The sequence below is a fragment of the Pomacea canaliculata genome, linkage group LG11 (assembly GCF_003073045.1).
Source record: "Pomacea canaliculata isolate SZHN2017 linkage group LG11, ASM307304v1, whole genome shotgun sequence".
NCBI classification, from domain to species: domain Eukaryota; kingdom Metazoa; phylum Mollusca; class Gastropoda; order Architaenioglossa; family Ampullariidae; genus Pomacea; species Pomacea canaliculata.
In genome coordinates, this window is record NC_037600.1 from 17220164 (window position 1) to 17241520 (window position 21357).

Sequence of the window (21357 nt, forward strand, 5' to 3'; positions counted from 1 at the left end):
TACCATCATTTACCATTTACACAGACTCATTTCATTAAGTAGATTGTGCATGTGAAGTACAACTGATCTGGTGCACATATAGACAGATTCATGTATTCAGTACACAAGAATGATGATCATTACATCTTGGGGGATGATAATATGTCTTGACACTATTCCCTTAGGCCTTAGGGGCATTAAACTCTGTGAAGGTAAGAAACACAGAGCCCAACATTAACAATATCTGCCACACCAGACAGACCCCCATACAATCACCTTTCAGACCTGTACATTTACACAAAGCAGCGTTCAGAAGTTATGGCTGAACAAAGGACAGCCTCAAGTGTGGTGTATAACAGCTAAGTGGAATGTTGCAAAATATACAAACACCCAATTACACCTGCACACACACACACCTGCCCATAGACAGATACATCACAAAGAGATTAATCTCAACTTTTGTCAACAGATTTTATTTTAATGCCATTAACTTCTTTTATACAACATTTGCATAACTTCTATTATACAACATTTGCATACATAACTGTAACATGAAGATAAAAGAGAAAGTGTGTGCATCTACTTTTTCATGACAACTGCATGGCTGTGTATTTAAGCTGCCTTCTGCAAACAGCTTCTCTCAGAGTTAAAGTATAGGTTAAAAAAGAATTCTTCAATATTTATACAATTCTGCAGATAACAAATATGTAACAGACATTTGAAACAGTGCACCCAGAGTAACCCTCAAAGCTCTCTATTATCACAGCAGGCACTTAAGTGCATGACACCAGAATTGATAAAGTATATCACTGGCAGGCATTTAAAGTGAAAATTTTTTATTAATATAAAATATTTTGTCATTTAATGGAAGTGGGACTTATATGTGCTGGAATTTGATACCTTCACACAAAATTGACATAGAAGCAAGCTTTAAAGTTCTGATCTTCCTGAAAGAATGGATACCAATATATATAATTGGTGTTCCACATGTTGTTGTAGATATTGTAGGCTACTGAAATAAATGGTTCTGTTGGGGTTGTCAGAGGCACAGGGAAGACAGATGGTGGACATGAGGCTGTGCCTAGAGTCAGGAGGGCCACATCTGGACTGAGAATCTGCAATCCTGTCTGGTTCTTATTTAAGTAGTACACTCCCTTGTTAATTGCTGAAAACGAGTAAAACATGATTTAGTCATGACAGTATTTACAGACTGATCTTGGCTTATAATAGGGATAAAGTAGTAGCCTGGTCATCAATTTAAGACTTGAGTCCTCATCTTGCCACAATTCACCAAACAGAAATGTTGGGCAAGACTCGGTAAAGTCAGTCAGCATGTGATCCACATCAAGTGATGATCTGTTAAGTTACAAAGTCTGGGTAGAGATGCTGTTAACAACATAGCAGGTGGCAAGATTATAAAGTCGAGACTAAATCCCCCACTTAACACACAACATTCTGGGGTAACTTGTTATGCGATCAATATATTCTCCTGAAATCTCTCCATCCATTACTGAGCGGTCCGGTGGCGCAACGGCTAGCGCTGTTAGCGCCTGTCACCAATACAGTGAAGGTTGGCTGCCCTGAGTTCATTTCTCGTCTCGGGCACGCTGATCTTTCTCTGCATGTGGCATCTGTTTACAGGGCTGGCTGCTTGCCGTAATATAGCCTTAGTTGCTGACACGGCGTAAAACACCAATTCCCCCCCCCCCTACATCCATTACTGCGAAAGACTGACCGGTTAGTTGTTTATTTGACAAGAGAACGATAAAAGCAGAGACAAAAGGTGGAGGGGGATCAAAGTACCAGAGAAAATCCTTGATGCCCAGCTCTGGATTGGAGTGGGTATGACACATACAGAGTGCACCAAAATAAAAGATCGAGACCTAGGCATCTAGCTAGTGATTCACTTCATACTTGCCTTCTACATCTGCACTACCAGACTGTGATGCAGTGACTGACTCTTATCAACTGCTTATTTAAAAAAAAAAAACCCAAATGCACAGGAAGAAAAAGATACTTTATTTCTCTTTTGCTGCAGAAACCTGGAGTTAGCTTGTTTTATATTGTCACCCACGGAAAAAAGTACTATAAACAAGCAAATGGCTTGACAGCACATCATACTACCATGGATATGCCACACAGTATTACCTACAAGGTAACAAAAGTATTTATATGATGCAGATGTGAACACATGAATATAAGTACATATCTACTGACACATGCATGCCCACTTACCATGTAGATACTGGCTTCCATTTAACATGACATCCATTGGGTCTATTAGTTCTCCCAGTTTTGACATTGTCCACACAGAAGACGGCCTGGGGTTGGGGTTGAAACCAAATGAAATAGCTTCCGACAACCAAGTAGGAACTTTGTTAAACCACTGAACCACAATCTGCAAAACTGTAGCAGAACAACACTTCCTTAAAAGTTACAGAAAATCTTTTATCAAAAGCAAAAAGCTTGACAGCATATCAGCAGCTCTGTCAACTGCTTTATCCTTATCCTTTAAGTAAATGGCACACAAGACCCATCTTCTGAAAGAAAAATACTGCAACTGCCAAAAAGCGAACCTCGGCATGACGTGACGCCCTCAGCTCAGTGACATTCAGTGGATTCTGAATGTTACGTAAATCATGAGATGAAGGGGGATCGAAGGTGTTTGAAACTGTACAAATAAATTAAACGAGTTTCAGTTGCAAACTATATTTAGCAATAAAACGCCTTTCTCAGCCGACTAGTACTTGCTGTAGGGTCTAAGAAAAGTGAGGCGAACCGGCTTCTATCTGAACATACTGTCTTTCCTTACATCTTTCTTTACTCATAAGAGGGGATAATATTTAATACTTTCAGTTCATTCCTCCCGATGACTGACCTAAAGTACACCTCGGTTTGAGTCCAATCTTTGAACTTTTACAAATGGCCAACAATTCACGACTGCAACATAGCGCCCCCACTGTCTTTCTTCGCTTATCTAACCCGACCATTATGCGATCAATTCACAGTTGTTTTTATGTTTGTGTCATTTGTGCTGTTCATTCTTCTCTCTTTCATAAATTCTAGTTTTGTTTGTTTATGGAGAATACAGTCAGTACTAACCCCGACAGAATGTTCAGACAGAAGTCGTTTCGCATCAACGCTCAGACCCTACCGCAAGTACTGGGTGAGGGAGACGATTTATTGCCATGCTAGTCGGCAGTGCCTGTGATGTCCACCCCGCCTTTTGTCCGGGTAGTAATTGAAGACGACTGGCCGATGGCAGTCCGCACCTCGTGTACTCCTACCTTCCCTTGCACGGACGATACCACTCACTTCCCCCGGTGGGAAAATATCGGCCTTTAATGGAACTCTTCTTGGTAAGGGAAAACAAACTCAGTGCAAGGGAAGTTACTCTCTGCCTTGCAGCAGACGACAACAATAGGTTGGTCTACGATGTCAGACACTACACTTACCCAATTTTGTATTTGTTCTTCGCCCAAATTTGAAGGGGTCCCCTGGGACCCCATTGATGAAAATTGAAGGGGTCCTCCGAACTTTTAATGCGTACTGTACGCAATTTTTTGCGTAATCAGAAGCCCTGTGAGTGTAGAATTATCCTTGTGGAAGCCTGCACCACCAATATAGTCGTACAGCTTAGACATGTAGTCATAGTCAGATTCGTTGTAGGTGTTGTACAGGATTTGACCCATCCTGAATCCACCAGTTGCCCATTCCACCTGCAAAATTTATATTACTATGTCACCCTTTTTTTTTTTTTTTTGTGTATAAACTAGCTTAATGTTGTATGAATGTCATAGTACTTCTTTATGGAATGACTAAGTCACCCATTTTCTGATTCCAGATTTACAAACTTGAAGCAAAATTTTAACTACATGCATAACAAATAAATATTAAACTTGGAACAAAATTAAGCAGTAAAATAAAATTATCTATGGCAGAAAATGACTGGGTATTTTAGAACAGCATTGTAAAACTATGAAATACTATACTTTGTTATTTGGATCAAACAGCCGGTTTAGTGATCCATCAGATGCAAATGCGAGAACTGTGCCATCAACACACTTGAACTGATCAGTAGTGCTAGCTATTTCGTACTCTGCAATCAAACAGGCTTGTACATAATTTTCAACTGAACATTATGAGTGAATGAAGGTTAGGTTTGGGCGAATAAGTGTGTTTATATATGGAGTGTGTGGAATGAGTGAAGTGTGTGTGTGTTTGTGCATGGAGCATGGGTGGATAGTGACAAAATGAATGTATTCTATAAGTGTGTGTGTGTGCACGCATCCAAATTTAAAGATCCTGCCAAATGTTCAAGCAAAATGAATTTCTCTAATCACCTTCAAAGCTGATAACTACGCCTACTGTACCCTAGCTACTTTTAAACTGTATTGCAATTCTATCCAACAATACTTTTTCCCCATTTCACTCCACCCTGCTACAGGTAAGCAGGTAACAAATACACCTTGCCTGAATGGAAAACACCAGAAAGTAATTCAGTCAGAAAGTTAGCTTCATAATATATAATTACCAGAAAGCCATGAGGAAATCCTAATAAAGAAAATATGAGTGTGATCATTTCACAATCATTATTTTGTTGTACTCAGAGATCAGGCAGCAAGCTAAACTAATATGTCTGACTCTCCAAAACTACTATTGTGCATAAATAAAGTGGTAAATAAATCAACTTTGCCTTCAGCCTAATTAACTGCAATGAGAACTAACACAACTGTATTTGAATATACACAACAACTGTACCTGAGTGTACACAACTGTACCTGAGAGCACTTATGTACTTGAGTGTACTTGGATGTATATTATAATGTTTAAAGGCCAAACTATCAGCTTGTGGTAGGAAAGAATGGTTGGACTTGAGGGAGGGGGATGAGAAGTACACTCAATGCCAACAACCCTAGTGCTCTTTCTTCCCTCATTGCTTCTATCTGGCCCGACACATACCCTTGCCTTATCTGAACAAATCAAATCCATTCTTTCCTGCTGACTGGTCAAAGTTCGGCCTTGAAGCCATACCCTGCCTTTGTATCACACTAAACAACAACAAAAAAAATTGTGGAGGGTTTTTAGCAAGATACTAAGTTACACTGTGATACCTGAAAGATAAGGTAAAGTAGGCTGCAGGTTCATAAATTCAGTTTTGACAGATGCAACAATGGGATGTGAAGCCAAGCTTTCCAAGGTTAGATCCATGAACTGCCGCTGCTCCTCCCAAGCTGCTATACGATCTGTGTAGTTTTGACCTAGACAAATATAATGTAATTATTAAATTGTTTTGGAAACATTTATTTCATTCTAGAGGAAGTTTTAAATAATCTCATTTTTCTACAATAACAAATAATGAGGGAAAAAAGTTGCATCACAGTAATTTGAACAGATATGTAAAAATGATTGGTACACTATAATATATGATAAATAATATTGATAATTTTGCTAAAATGACACAAATAACACAACTTAAGAACTATTTCAAATTAAAACTTGGATCATAAGAATCCACAATCATTGTCCTTAACAAGTTTACAAAACTTCACAAATAAATGTCCTAGCAAACCTACAAAAATAATGATTGCACTTTATTTATTTATATGAAATCAAATTGCTAGCAAAAGTCTAATGGCTGATCTCGAATTGGGTAAATTCTTACACCCCAGCATCATCCTGACAAAAGCAGTCTTGTGCACCCACACTGTTGCCCCTCCATTCTTTTCCCTCCTATACCATGACACAGTAAACGTTTGGCAAATGCAGCTATTACAACCACCATTATAATCTCCATCGCTGACACTGCTGCCACAGCCTCTCTGGGCCTCTTCTTAAAGGCATAGTAAAGGCTGTGACAGTGGTGATAAGGCTGTGGCATGCTGTGTGACGTCAGCGAGAGAGAGGAAGTGTCGGTCATTGTTAGTATTTGAACTCAAGTGATCAGAGGTGTGTCATTAGTTGGATTAGTGCTATATATCAGTGATAACAATCAAGATGGCAGTGAGCAATGTCCAACCATATTGTTGTATCAGCTCACACTGGGATCGAGTTGATGTCATCGGAGGATGAAAGAGACAAAAGAGTCCCATGTAATTTCTCTTATTTAACACAACATCCTACAAAACGTTCAACTTTTTCCACGTGAACAGACATAAAAATAGACTCAAACTGATCTTAAATTTTACAAAATTCTAATAAGTTTTATTTTGCCTTTACAATCCCAAGATTCTTTTAATTTTTCCCTTTCAAAACCCATGCCATTGCACCTTTATTAGTTCCTTAAAGTTTACTCAAACATGCACACTTAAAAATACAAACAATTTATTTGGCATCTACAGGTGGCTTTTGACCAAGAAATTCCAAACTGTAAAAAAAGTTAAGTCTGGCCTTTTAACAGAAGATACTGTAGGGTTTTTACAAGTGATTTACCTGACCGAGCCTTCTGGAAGGCAGCATTGGACCAGTTGTAACAGTCAGGGATGGAATCAAGTCCCCATGTGTGCTCAGGAATCTTGGTGATGTAAAACACAGTTTGGGATATTCTTAGATCATCAGGCTGGCATGACCCTAATTCCAAGGGAGATAAACGAAAATTTGACTTCTTGACTTTACAGTGGTACATGCAATAAAGTATCTAGCAATAGAAATTGAAAACAGTAGATTTCAAAGAAATTGTCTGAAAATCACAGACTACAGAATGTAGTCAACATATGCTGTAGTTTTAGGACAATCATCCATCTGCCAAGGGAAAGAGATCAAACATACGTCTTAAATTTATAAAATACAGAGAAGAATAAACCAAATACAAAGAAGTTTACAAACCTTTAATAAGGCAATCAGTAAACACCCTCACAAAAGCCCTGTACATAGCCATCTTCTTCGGATCTGACTGCACACCCATGATCCAGGTGTCCCCAATCTCCTGGGTGACAGTCGGGTAGGTAGTGCCTGAAGCCTTCAGTGAAGATACATATTCATCCAACGTAGATCCCTGAACAACTGCATTGGGAAACTGGCCTCGAACAAGCTCAAAGTTGCTCAGAACCTCCTGCTCACAAAAATGACTGTTTACAGTGTTAGAAATTGATCACCATAATTATATCTCAGAAGCAAAAATTACATTCAGAGCTGTTATACTGCTGGCAGTTGTTTAAAATTAAATACAATTGTCACGGACCGTCCGCAGACACGCGCATTCTTTCCACAAACCAAAATATCCTGATCGCTTGAGGGTGGGCGTACCTTCTTAGAGGCACGAATAATTATTCAATTCAAATACAATGTCAAATGAAACAAAGGCAAAGTATCAACACTCATAGATTCACTCCTTCATTCGCCACACAAGATATATTACCAATATGTTATCATTTATCCAACGTACTATTGAAGTTAACAATAAAATCGACTCTCATAAATATTGTCACTGATGAAGAATAAAACAAAATGTTCGTTCTTGATGAAACATTAACCTTTTTATATTAAAGTCTTTGAGACCCTCCCCAAGTCCTCTATTCTAATTAGTCCCACTGATCTTCTTTCCACGAAGTCTATTTATTATTGAAAATAAATGGTTTTTACGGTTCCAACAGTTTACAAGCAGAACTTCTCGGTCTTGCGCATGCGGCCGCCTCCTAGGTGTTTGGCAGGATGATGTTAGATTAGCTGAAGGCCGGGAGGAAACCTTTCCTCCACCGGCGCTTACTCTCAGGCTGTTAAGAACTGTCCCTTCCAGGCGACAGATGGAGGTTGGTGCACCAGTCTTGCACCAACTTTTCCGTTCTGGGACCGTTGTTTTCTCGCTTACGCCAGTGTGTGGTTTCTTGGCCCCACCAAGAAACTGTACTGCGGGATGCCCAAGCCACAGAGCTCCCCCACGGTGCGGACACGGACTACAGTGACTCACGACCTGTGAAGTACATCCACCTGTAGTTTAACCACGGTATTACTTCCCGTAACACTTATTCCGATCGCAGCAGTAGCGAGAAAGTCCTGAGAAAAATCCACCAGCTCCCACTTTGGTTCCGCAGTTAGCTCTCTGCTCACCGTTTTTTTCTCTAACGTTATTTTCCTCTCTCTTTTACGTCACCTTATTTTTACATCACGATTTACGTCATTTGCTCAAGGGCAAACAACTTCCAGCCCACTACGCTAAATCAGATCAACCACGGTTGTCGATCTTCCCTCCTAACCCCCTCTACTAAGTACTTATCCGTTACAACAATTGTCAACACAAGGTGGAATAGGGCGGGAGGTGGAAGGGAACTAGATCTATAGGTAATGCACAGGAGTTAGCTATAATACAGGACACTAGATGAACAACACTTGGCTAAATATATAAGGGCACTAAATATATAGGCAGTTAGCTACATTAGCATTTGCTAAATTGCTGACAAAATATAGGCAGTTCAGCTGACTGGTGGGTGTCAACAGTCAGCAAGTATCTCGCAGGGTGCTGAACACAACATTTCCCTTCTTTTATTCCTACCTCTCTGCTAGACCCATGTCTGATGCTTTGCTCTTCTATCTCCTACACCTCTACAATGTGCATTACCAACATTCATATCAGTATGCTATTTACATCCAACCCTGCCTCACAACAACAAATGCAATATAACTGTGTGTACCGCCAAGGTGTCTGGTGGGCCAGAGTTATCTGTACGGAAAGCAAAGCACAGTGTTTCTGGGAAGGCATTATCATCTTCTGCAAACAGACAGTCTTTGACTGACGATCCTCCTGCTGCAGTAGGAAATCTTCCAGGATTATTAGGATAGCCTCCTAAAAAATAAATCATGATTTTATGGGAAAGTGGTTAATCAAAACTGCGACAATTATTTTCCTTTAGTTGCAAAGTGATTAGCAGAGAAAGGACCTGTGACTATGCTTCATGAAGTTAATGTACATCATGATCTGCTTGCACATTACAAGTTAAGACAATTGAACTTCATAAAATATGCAAAAACACTAAAATATAAAAAAAAATGTCCCTCGACTTTCTTTGTTTTTGTTTTGTTTGTGTTTTTTTAAAAAAAAGACTGAGTATTCCATTACTGAAAACAAACTTTCTGTATGATGGTGGCTTTTTAAGATGGGATTAAATTTTTTGTCAGGTATTAATAGTGGAAAAACAAGCAAAAGCCCATTTCAACCAATCTCACAAACACACACACAACACCTGCATGAAAGAATATCAAAAAAAGATAATAAAATTCGCACCTGGATGCCAAAAAGCAATAATGCCATCTTCATCATTATCCTGGGGACTTAATTTCCAGACAAAGGGGTGAGGTGGAACAGCAGGAGGGCTCGTCATCGGGTTTACACCCACTGTGATTGCCGATATATTATGCTTTTTCATGATAGGAATCACAGCTTTGGTCATCCCTGCATGACTCAAATGAACAAAGAATATATGCTAATTCAGAAATGCTATCCATAGTTCAAGACATTCTAATATACCTAGCTTGTATAAGCAAACAAAATGTTCCTTATGATACTTTTTCTAGGAGCTATTTTCTACTAATTTATTTTGCTATTTCTAAGACTACAAGTCTCTTATAATGCTGCAAAGGTATAATCTTGTTACATCAGAATAATTCTTCTAGTCTTCAAAAAAAAAAAAAAAGACCAAAGACAGCTACCTGGCACATCTCGCTGGCTCACAACTGGTGTCGTTCTATTGATTCCAAATTCTCTGTCTAGATTTGTGCTAATGTTCAAAGACAAGTCCAGCATGACAGGATCCATGAAATTCTCAAACTGCATATTCATGGGACCTGCATGCCACACAACATCTCCCATAGCAACTGCCCGCCGCACTGTATCCACCTCTGTGCGAGAAGGGCACTGTATAATTAATAAGAAATAGATGTTAGATAAAGATAGATGTTTGTTCATAAATTAAGATACAAAAAATAGTTAAATGTAAGACTTTTGTTTTGTCATGATCTCTAAAATTGTGTATCTCTTTCCACCTAGAGTTGAACAAAGCAACAACTAATTATGCTAGAAGCAATCATATTATCTGCATACATTTTCAGAAACACCAAACCAGAACAGCAGTAGTACCTTTAAGGAAACATTGCTAGCCAGCATCATTGAAGGACAATTCAAATACAAGTGCAGAAGCCATGGATGTGTCGTGTACACAAGTCTTTCTCTGAATCCTAATAGATGGAGCTCCTCTGCTATAGCAGCTGCACGGGGATAGTACTCGGTAAAATATTTGTTGATCACATTCAGTGCAAAACCCACTTCAGGATAAATACCATCATATCCAACGTCTGAAAAAAAAAATCCATTATTGAAAGAATAAATAAATAAGTAGATATAATAACTGAATTTTACTATTGTTTAAAACTTAATGCTCATGTGTGCTTAGGCAATGAAAGTTTTATATATTTGTTGAGCAAAATAATCAATTTTTAAAATTTGAAGTTTAAATTAAGACTTCCCTTTCAGATGATGTATGCTTGTGCATATGGCATTATCCATAAATGAGCAACACTTGAAAATACTTTTTTAAGACATATGTACATGAATATGAAAGCTGCAAAAAATTAATTCATGTATAATTTCTAAATTAAAAATTATTCCAAATATTATATATAATTGCCATCAGCTTAATCAAGGGCTGGTTAAGGTGATGCCTCTGGTTTCATTCTGCACACATGCCTGAGCCATCTCCATCTTTTCTTTTGAGTCTGGTTGTCATATTTGTCCAGCTGGCTCTTGTGAGGATTTATGTGTTAGTAATTAGCAATTTGGAAGGTCTCTAGTTTCTGCCTGATTTTGCTGAGATATCTTCCAGCATTAACTTCCATAGACTAAGACTAAAAAGACATTGCTTCTATAGATTCTTATTTTTGTATTTATTTGTAGAGTTTTGGTTTAGCATGGCAAAGTCTTGGTTTACTTTGATGAATCTATTCTTCCAATCTTTTTTGTCAGTTGTGATGGGTTCTGTTGACTTGGCATTCAATCTCATTTTGTTTATTTTCCCTGTTTTTATTTTAAGTCGTATTTTTTATGCAGTTATTGTAAAGTTGTTCTCTTCTTGTGCATCCTTGTGTTGGCTAATGTCCAGCAGATTCCTCTTTTCTTTTGTTGTTTGCTATTAACAGTAATGACTCTGTCTTGACATCAGTTGACTTCCATGTCACTTTATGTATCGTCTTACGTTGAAACATTGTTACTCCTATTTCAAGGTCATTGTCTTTTAAAAAAAAATCAATCTACATTCTGCATTTGTCTGTTTCATACCTTACACCTTCTTTTCCAATGACTCTTTCTCTTCCTTAAATCTTACTTTCTACTTTAGTGTTGAAATCTCTCTGTACTACTATTATGTTTTCCATCACTGCCAAGTTGTAGTAGTCTTCTTTGTCCTCTTCCTCTTTAGGTGCATTGCAGGACAGGACAGAAAGCTTGATGTTATGCAGTTATTGTAAAGTTGTTCTCTTAAAGGGAGATATGGTTAGCGAAACGAAACAGGGCAAAGGTCAGTAGTGAGAAAACTAAAAGACCAGAAACTAACTTAAAACAACATGTTTCTGATAGACAAAAAAAACGAAGGTCTCTAGTGGATGCCTTATGTATCATTTAAATACGAATAGGTACAAAAATGATCATCAAAATGTTATGAAGGATTTCACATGAAATTAGAATAAATGCTACAAATCGAACATGACTGCAGTCTGAGGACTATGCCACATCCCTCAAACAGATTAAAAATATACCTGAGAAATTGTATCCACAAGACTTTGTTTGCAGCTGCAGCAGCTGCCAACTCTCTATGAAGACGATTCTCATAACAGGGCAGGAAATGAATTCAGCAGCAAAAAGACAGTGAAATAATTAAAGAGGCATGAAAGGTTTTGATAGTACCAGATACTGGGGCTTCAAATCAACAATAGTCTTGTGTCAGCTATTACAGCTAAAAGTCACATTATGTGTAAAGTGGAGAACTGTAAAATTTTAGTAAAGGCTGCCTAAACAAGACAAACAACAAAAAGATAGGCTCAGTGGCTAGCATATAGGTACAAAGATAACATTTGGGTAGTCTGAAGTAACATGGATTGCAATAACCATCTTTCCTGAGAGAACTGCTGCAGTGAGAGAAGGTAATGTAATATAAAGGCGAGTGATGTCCCTTTGCCTAAATGGCTTGTGGGTGGCAGCTCTTCATCACATTTCATCTTACCCCTTTGCATCAGGTTTTGTGTGTGCTGGTGATCTGTGGACCTGTGGCATTGCCTGTTTCTAGATTGGTTTCTGTGTCTTCATCACTTGTCTCATTTTTTTGGAACCTTTTCTTTCAACTGTAATGTCTGCGCTAATTCTGATTCTTTTTCTGCAATTGTTCCAACAAGTTGTGATGTTGTCCTGTCACAGTATGATTCATTTGCAGTAAAGTTAAGTTGGCAGAAATACCTTGACGAATGCAGTAACAAGCCTTGATGATGTAAAGGGCTATCATTTTTTCTTGGACTACATTAACATACCTGAAAACATTGACATTTCCAGTCCATCACTGGCTGGTCGCAAAATTAAAATACAGCAACTGAAACAAAAACCATTTCTAGTTTTCTGTGCAGTATGCAACAATTCATATTATGGTGTAAACTGTGTTAAAAGAAGTGGAAACTGCTTGTTGCAAACATGTTATCCTGTAACAGGAGTGTGCGTACAAGGCTGTACAGCAGGATACTGTTTACCATACTGCAATATGACATGCAGCATGATCATATGATGTCCACTGCACAAGCAGCCGTTATGGGAAGATCGTATAACCCAGTATATAGGGTGTGCTCAACAGGTTGTGTACCTGGATATCGGTTGCTGTATTGTAAAGCAACATGTAAGAAACACATGTGGTAGCTGTTTCAAAGGAAAAACTTGCAATGCCTCACCAGGAGATTAAGGTCATGTAATGCTGGAATATCAGTCTGCATTAAACTATGCTCAACTGATACATATGGCATAGACTGCAAGGAAATGTGTGGCAACTGTACAGAAAATAGTCTGCGTAATCTCTCCATTGGTAGCTATGACAAAGGATATACTTCAGGGTACAAGCTACCCTAATGTAAAGTATGGTCATCAACTGTATCAGCAAGTGCGGCAACTGCTCTAAGGCAACAACATGCAATATCGTAGCAGGTGACTGTCCAATTGACTGCATGCCTGGATATCAGGGAAGCTATTGTAATGACTCCTGCAGAGCTGGTACATAAGGCATGAGTTGCAATGACATATGCAGCACCTGTATAGAACACAGTGTGTGTAAATCTATTACAGCACATGTGAGACAGGGTGTGATGCAGGATAAGTTACTTTTTTGTAAAGAAGCTTGCTATAGGGTTTCTTTTGGCCTTGACTGATAAGACATATGATGGTATCAGGAGACTGTCCATAGGGCTGAAAATCTGGATATCAAAGAGTTTTATGTAGAGTGTGCTATAAAAATTTATTTATTTATTTTTGTGAAGCGCCTTCAGCTTGTCCTTAAGGTAAGGATAAGGCGCTATACATGAGACCTTTATTATTATTATTATTTACTGTAAATCCACTGCAAATACACAAATGCTTGATTGTTGTGGCCAAGAAAAAGTACTTAATGATTAAAGTTGAAGAAATGAAAACAACTGTATTTAGAATAAGTGAGGAAAAGGTGGAAGAAAAAGGTTGTGAAGGTGATTTAGCCAAGAAAGCCTTTTAAAAATACAAAGCCAATATAGTGCTGCTACAAGTACTCTCAAGAAAATGCATACAGACATGCAGGAAATGTGACCTCATAGAAACAGAAACAACCAAGACCGGTACAAGAGCTTTTCTAAAAAAAAAATCCTGCCTGGTGATCAAAACAAAAATGCACTGACTTTTTCTATAAAGCCATCAAACCTGCATTTACATTCTTCATCGATTACAGTCTACTGAAGAGTTATATTCTTGTAGGAAAACAGAAAAATCACGAAAATTTATGTACCATTTGTGGCATATAGCTACAAAATTTACATTTGTTAGCTGTAGTGACCTGCAGCTAGGTTTTGCAAATGTAGCAATGATCTTTTCTAGTGGGGAATGTGGCAAGCTAAACATCTTCACCAATGTCAGTCTGAAAGGTATTATGCATAACTGTATTTTCAAAAGCTGGATAGTGGTAAAGTGACAGCTACACAATACCACGTGATAGATGAGGCAAACCAAATGTGCACCAGGGTGAGAAGGGAGACAGCTGTCTTGTGGGACAGCACCACATTTGTGGATAAACTATACTGTATTCAGCACTTTTACAAAGATAAACACAAATGATTCAAAAAAAGACTCATAAAACTAGTTATTTTTTGTTCTACATTTTTCTCTTTCTTTTCTTCATCCTGTCATTTTATTCTGATCGTGACAGTCAAAGTGTAAGGACTTACAATTACACTAGAAAATAATTTCATGCCTGCAAAAATGTATTGTGCTACTTGATTTTTAAAACCAAATTTTTCTAGTATTTGGGTTTCAGAACTCTCACAATTTTCATATTCAAATATGTAAGGCTTAAGTAGTACTCCAAAAATAACACAAAAATTACATAAACCTTTGGTTCTAAATCAAAATAAATTAAAATTTTCCAAGGAATTTGACAGATTGTTGTGACTGCTGGCCACTGTTTACATACGTAGACTGGTGACACTGCTGTGACAGAACATATATTTGTGGACAAGGACAAAATTTTACACAAAGGACTTATTAATCATAGTTGCAAATCACCAACTTTGAAACTAGATAACAAATAAAAAGTTGTATTTCAGGTGCTAAAATTTACAGAATCTGTTTATATCATCACCACCAACTAGCATGTAAAATATGAGCTGCCTTAAAAAAAAATTATGAACTTTTGTTAATTATTATTGAATCACCATTTGCATAGGAAAACATGTTACTCTCAGGCATGAAAAATGACTACCATAAATTATTGAAGACCCAGTTGTATGATTAGAGTTTTGCACTGATGCTAGTTGGTGGTGATGATATAAACAGATTTGAATATTAGTAAACTAGCTGTTTTATTGTGCAAAATCTGTGCATTTATCTCTGTGACAATTTTGACCACTGTAGTGCATTTTTTTATGGAATGAATGAGCTAAGATTGAAACATTGTGTATAATGCTGTGTCTAAATAACATTTCAAAATGTAACATCAAATTCCTCACTAAAGAAGTATGTCAGATAAAAATTAATTATTTAAACCCCAATAAGATGAAATGACCACCCATGAATTGGCCAAATAGAGGTTCTCCCCTCTAGCATGTTTTGTGTCTTAGTGTAGCCTATGCAAAGAGCAAGCTTAATACATAAACATTCTGTCCACTTCAAATTTAATAAATTTAGCAGATTTCATGGGTTTACTTTAAGCATGTTTATTACAATATATCACTACAGTAGAACCTCAATTATTTGGTCTTCAATTAACTGTGCATTCAGCTATCTGAGATCACCTCAAAAAACAAACCCCAACCAAAAAGATGCTAGACATAACTGCAGCGTGCGTATGACCTGTCTGGCATTTTTAGAGGTGCACCCACATGCGATGACACACCCATCCAGCCATTCAGCGTCCCTTGTAATCCTGAAGTCATCTCACTGACCCGACCAAAACAAATGTCCCTGATGTAAACTATCATATCACAATGTAGATCCATCATCTGCCAGATGGTCTCTGCTAAAAGATGTGAGACAGGCTAGTCACCCCACCCCCGAATGATAGCTAGGTCCAGTAGACACTTCAAGAAATGATCCACTACCCATTTATAAAAATAAAAAACTTAGTACACTTCTAGTGCTAGATGTGTATGGGTTGCATCATCCATCAAGGCGACGCCTTGTTCCAAGTTAGTTCAGTTGGCATCCACACCTTGAGGTTAGAAAGTTGCTTCCCTTTAAGTTCGTGCCAAAATGTTGGGGTCTGGTGCAGGGATGAAAAGAAAAAGAGTTGTTCTGTCGATTGCTACAAAACTGAAAATTGTTGAACAATCAATTGCTAAGCTTTCATCAGAAATTAAACAGTGTGTTATATTGTTTGGAAGAAAAAAGAACTCTAAAAGTTCGTAACTTCATCCTATATATTTAATGAGACGAGTGTGCGCAGGACAACAAGGTTCAAAATTTGATGATTTGGATAGAGCTGTGTTTAAATGGTTCAAGCAAAAACGCGCCAAGGGATGTCCTGTATCCAGGCCATTGACGCTTGAATTTTGTTTGTTGGTGTTTTATGCCGTGTCAGCAACTAGGGCTATATCACGGCAATAAAAGTAATTTTAAATTTAAAGGTTTCGGGGTAAATTTTCTCAAGTCTTGTACCTTTAAAAGCAAACCAACATAGTAAGTGAACAAGGTGTAAAAGAAAAAATGAAGTGTAAAAAGGGGTGGTGAAGCCCAAAAAGGCCACCAACACACCAGAAATCAAGAGAGAACTATCAGAATGTAAAAAAAAAAACAAACTTAAATTTGATGATAGAGTCCTATCCTTTTTAAAAAGGTAAAGACTGCTGCTGATGGGACGGACCTAAATAACCATTGATGCTTGAAAAAGCAAAATGTTTCACTGTGAAATGTACATTCCTGAACCATTTGTTGTGTCTCAAGGATGGCTGCAATGTTTTAAATCTCGCCACAGAATTTGCTGAATATTCAAGCACTTTTCCGGAATTACTATTCTTAACTCCCTGGCAATACTGTCTGTCATGCTATTATGTAATGACTCCATCTTACACTGTTAGTAGTATCTACATCCTGTCATACCTTTATCCATTGCTCTATATTTTACTCTTGTACCTCATCTTCATGTTGTCCGTCGTGCCTAGAGGCTAAAGAAAAAACTCAAGAAGAAAGTGATCAAGGCAAGGATGATCATTGCCGGCACAAAAGTTGCATGTCAGGTCGACTCTGGCGCTAGTGTCAATGTCATCCCTGAGAAGTATGCCAAACATGCGCCCATTACACCTACCAAAACCAAATTAACTGTTTACAATGGCACATCTCTTGCTCCTAAGGGGAAAAGCATACTGACAGTTAAGAACCCCATGACAGGAAAGTCCTACCATGTCAGGTTTCTTGTTGTTAAGAAGAATCTCACCCCTTTGCTGGGAAAGAAAACTTCTGAAAAGATGGGGTTAATCACTGTGAAAACTATGAAAATTTTGAGAGTGTTGACAAAATCACAACGACACCAAAGTCACCTGTGCCTATTGACTTACCATCTTCACACATCCTGGATGCCTATCCAGTTCTGTTCAGTGAGACCCAGGGCAACCTACCTGGTGTTGTACACCTTGAAGTTGACCCGACTGTTCCACCTGTCACAGCTCCTAGTGGAAGGGTACCTCATGCAATGAAGGACAAGCTCAGCAAGGAGTTGAAAAGATTGACGAAAAGAGGAGAAATCACACCAGTGGACCAACCAACTGACTGGGTCAGCCGGATGGTCCTTGCGACAAAGAAGTCAGGCAAGCTGCGGGTATGCATTGACCCTCGTCCCCTCAACAAAGCACTCGAGCGAGAACGATATCCCTTGCCTATTATGGAAGATATCCTACCAAGCTTAGCAAATGCTAAGCTGTTCTCCAAACTCGATCTCACGGATGCCTACTGGCATGTCCATCTAGATGAAGAGTCTAGTCTACTGACAACATTCCAGACTCCATACGGACGTTACAGATGGAAACGACAACCATTTGGGACTTGTGTAAGCTCAGAACTGTTCCAGAAGCGGTTGAACATAGCTATTGAAGGCCTTCATGGAGTGATTCCTGTTTCATATGACATCGTCATCTATGGTTCAGGACACACAACGGAAGAAGCATCCGTGGATCATGACAAAAACCTCATTGATCTGCTCAACAGGTGTCGATCAATCGGTATAAAACTAAACAAACAGAAAGCCGAGATCAGGAAGACAGAAATCACATTCCTTGGTCACAGGATCACTAGCGAAGGTCTGAAGATTGACCCAGAAAAGGTGAAGGCAGTCCTTGACATGCCGAGACCAAGCAACGTAGAAGAAGTCAGGCGGCTCTGTGGACTCATCAACTACCTGTCAAAATTTCTGCCCTGTCTGTCTCAAACATTGGCCAGCTGATGCGTGTTGGCGTAGAATGGTCGTGGAATGAGAAACATGACAAGGCATCCAAGGCAGTGAAGAAGCTAGTGACTGAAGCTCCTATATTGGCTTTCTATGACCCAAAGGAAGAACTTACCATTCAGTGTGATGCGAGCAAGAATGGTTTGGGCGCTGTTCTCATGCAAAATGGAAAGCCAATCGCCTATACAAGCCGCTCAATGACTGAAACTGAAACCAGATATTCACAGATTGAGAAGGAAACTCTAGCAATAGTTTTTGCCCTGGACAAGTTCCATCAATATGCTTTTGGTCGCCATGTAAACATAGAAAGTGACCACAAGCCGCTGGAAGCAATCATGAACAAACCGCTGTCGTCAGCGCCACGCAGACTCCAAGGCATGATGCTGCGGTTCCACAGTTCGGTACAAGAGAGGCAAGGACATGCTTCTTGCTGATACTCTCTCCAGAGCCTACCTGAAGAACTCGCAGAACAACCAGAGCGAGTTTGAGACCGTCAACATGGCAAGTTTTTTTGCCCATTGGTGACGCGCGACTTAGCAGTTTGAAGAATGAAACAGACAAGGATGAAACCTTGCAAAAAGTCAGAATTGTCATCACCCAATGACAAGAGTCAACTGCCTGCTGAACTCTCTCCATACTACAGCTTCAGAGATGAGCTTTCTGTGCAAGACAGGCTGATATTCAAAGGTGAAAGAATTGTAGTTCCCATATCACTGCGTTCTAGCATGAAGAGGGAGATACACTCAACGCACACAGGAATCGAAGGCTGTCTGAAGAGAGCTCGCGAGTCAGTATTTTGGCCTGGAATGAATGCAGAAATCAAACAGTATGTGTCCACCTGTAAAACCTGCCAGTCAGTTCAGCGATCACAAAAGAAAGAAACACTGTTGAGTCATGAAGTCCCTTCCCGCCAGTGGGAAAAAGTTGGCATAGACCTTTTTGAATTTGATGGTAAAGATTACCTTGTAACAGTGGACTACTTCAGCAATTTTTTTGAGATCGATCTTTTGGAAAACACTAGATCACAGACGATCATCAAGAAGCTCCAATCCCATTTTGCCAGATACGGAATCCCTTGCACCGTGGTTAGTTACAACGGACCTCAATTCTCATCAGACTCTTTTGCCAAATTTGCTTCCGAGTGGGATTTTGAACACTGCCCAAGCAGTCCTCATTATCCCAAATCAAATGGAAAGGCAGAATCGGCTGTTAAGATCGCCAAGACGATTCTGAAGAAAAACAAGAACCAAGAGCTCATGGCCCTGTTAAACCACCGCAACACACCGAACCAAACCGGGACAAGTCCAGCGCTGTCGTTCCTGAACCGGAGAACCAGGACCCTCATGCCTACTACCAAGAATTTGCTGCAGCCAAGGACAATCGAGCCTGACAAACACAAAGAAGAACTTCACAAGAAGCAGAGAAAAGCAGCGGAATTCTACAACACTGATGCAAAAGATCTGCCAGTCTTACATGAAGGTGAGATACTGTGATGATGAGGCCGTACGTTCAAGGTTTTAAGAAATGGACCAGTGGAACCATTACAAAACAACTTGATCAAAGGTCATACGAGGTTGAATCCGGAGAACCAACATACCGTCGCAACCGAGTGCACTTGAAGAAAGTGCTGCCATCCCCCTGCTGATCATGCCCCTATTCCCACTCCATCTGACCTTGCTGCGCCTCTACCCACAACTGACCTCCAGAGCCCTGCAGCTGTTCAGCCCACGACGTCCTGCAGGCGACAACTTATCACGCCACAAATGGAGTCTGATAGTCCGGCAGGATCCAATCCCTTTCATGGCTCCACAACCCCAGTGCGGTCTGCAACACTAACTACTCGAACACGTTCCGGTCATGAGGTTAAAATACCCAAGATGGAAGACTTTGTATATTGACTGTACGACGTATGCATGAATTTGTGTCACAACAATAACGAACAGTACTAACGTTTGAAATCGTGACTTATTCGCGACTTAGCTCAAGTCGGTGATTCTTTAATTTTCTTATTCGTTGGTGTTCATTTGTTATTGAACTTTTTAAACGGGGGAGGATGTTACAATATCTTAGTTACGCCCCTTGACTCACTCTCTGGTGTGTGAGTCTGAGCTATTCGTCTAAGTAAACATAACCGTTGTCTTGGAGTGTGTATTCCGTTCGTAATAAGGCAGGACGCTATGAAACATAACAAATACCTCCCTGGAAGCTAAGCATCTTCGAGGGGACGCCACTCCAAAAGCAGCCTGTTAAATTCAATGTGCAGTTTACTGAAAACAACAAAATAATAAAGCAATGGCCTTTCAGTAGCACTACTTGTTTTCTACCTAACTTTTTACCCTACTAGCTGCCAATATTACACTTACATGTATACACATATGCATGCACACACCCTCTCACATTTATTTCTTAAAGAAAGCTAGGTAAAAATGGATTACTTGTGCGAAATGCATGATTAAAGTGCTTTTAACAGAGGTACAATACCATCAAAGGAGTGGAGCTGAGCAAATTTTAAAAAGTCGATTTTGGTAAGGAGTAGTGAGCTGAGAATAAAATAAAGCTAACTCCAGTGCAATTTTTTTCGTCATGATAAGGTTTAGTTCAATTTAAAATAATAATCTTCAAAAAATGTGTACATTTATATCAGTAGTTCTTAACCTTTTTTGAGGTACCAAACCCACAAGTTTCATATGCACATTCACCGAACCCTTCTTTAGTTTCATATGCACAATCATCGAACCCTTCTTTAGTGTCATCACGAATTGCGGGTGTGTCTTGAACTCGGTGGTGGAGGCTCCGCTGAACCCCTGAGACCGACTCACCGAACCCCTAGGGTTCGATCGAACACCGGTTAAGAACCACTGATTTATATACACAAATATAGACAAAAATGTATATAGCATTTAATCAGACACACCAAAACTTGAAGACAGATATTCAGAGACCCATATTGCGTCTCACATTATTCGACCTTGTTTTCTTTGATTATAATTTGTTTGTTGTACAACTGTCTTGTTGGCTGTGTTTGCACATGCGGGTGAAAGTGTTTACCAGTGTGTACGCATATGGATGTGTGAATAAGCGGGTGAGTGAGTGTGAGGGCTTAAGTTGGGTGGGCGGGCCAGTTGAAGTGTCCCCTTTCCCCTCGGGCGAGTTAGGCCATCCTTCTCCCCATCTTATTCAAAGGCAGTAGTAGCTCATAGTCAGAGTTAAGCTGAGTTAATTGAAAATGACACAGGGCTTCGGCTTA

At 39.3% G+C, this 21357-nt stretch overlaps 2 protein-coding genes across 6 annotated transcripts; one reads left to right on the top strand and one right to left on the bottom strand.

Moving 5' to 3' along the window:
• Positions 1-445: 445 nt before the first annotated feature.
• On the bottom strand, positions 446-20733 carry LOC112575523. 5 transcript variants are annotated; one of them, XM_025257448.1, is made up of 13 exons: positions 20306-20391; positions 12484-12542; positions 10049-10263; positions 9622-9826; positions 9197-9364; positions 8607-8758; positions 6805-7030; positions 6412-6549; positions 5094-5240; positions 3972-4078; positions 3435-3698; positions 2215-2385; positions 446-1144 (listed from the first exon to the last, which is right to left on the bottom strand). In XM_025257448.1, the coding sequence occupies exons 2-11, from the start codon at positions 12497-12499 to the stop codon at positions 3519-3521; spliced, it is 1554 nt and encodes a 517-aa protein (XP_025113233.1). In that variant the 5' UTR covers positions 12500-12542; positions 20306-20391; the 3' UTR covers positions 446-1144; positions 2215-2385; positions 3435-3518. The 5 variants fall into 5 exon arrangements, with proteins under 5 accessions (XP_025113233.1, XP_025113232.1, XP_025113230.1 ...); XM_025257447.1 differs by lacking the exon at positions 12484-12542 and having other exon boundaries at positions 20306-20733; XM_025257445.1 differs by lacking the exon at positions 20306-20391 and having other exon boundaries at positions 11719-13823.
• Positions 18629-20315, top strand: LOC112575526 (uncharacterized protein K02A2.6-like). The gene has a single exon (XM_025257461.1). It carries the CDS (start codon positions 18659-18661, stop codon positions 19601-19603), a length of 945 nt encoding a protein of 314 aa, XP_025113246.1. The 5' UTR covers positions 18629-18658; the 3' UTR covers positions 19604-20315.
• Positions 20734-21357: the final 624 nt, after the last annotated feature.

Excerpts from the sequence above, each read along its gene's own strand:
- LOC112575523 (XM_025257445.1), bottom strand. The coding sequence starts at position 11,791 with ATGAGAATCGTCTTCATAGAGAGTTGGCAGCTGCTGCAGCTGCAAACA. Across the intron at positions 9,365-9,621 it reads GAGCCAGCGAGATGTGCCAG|GGATGACCAAAGCTGTGATT; the intron begins GTAGCTGTCTTT and ends TGAGTCATGCAG. Across the intron at positions 7,031-8,606 it reads GCCCACCAGACACCTTGGCG|GAGGTTCTGAGCAACTTTGA; the intron begins GTACACACAGTT and ends TTTTGTGAGCAG.
- LOC112575526 (XM_025257461.1), top strand. The coding sequence starts at position 18,659 with ATGAAACAGACAAGGATGAAACCTTGCAAAAAGTCAGAATTGTCATCA.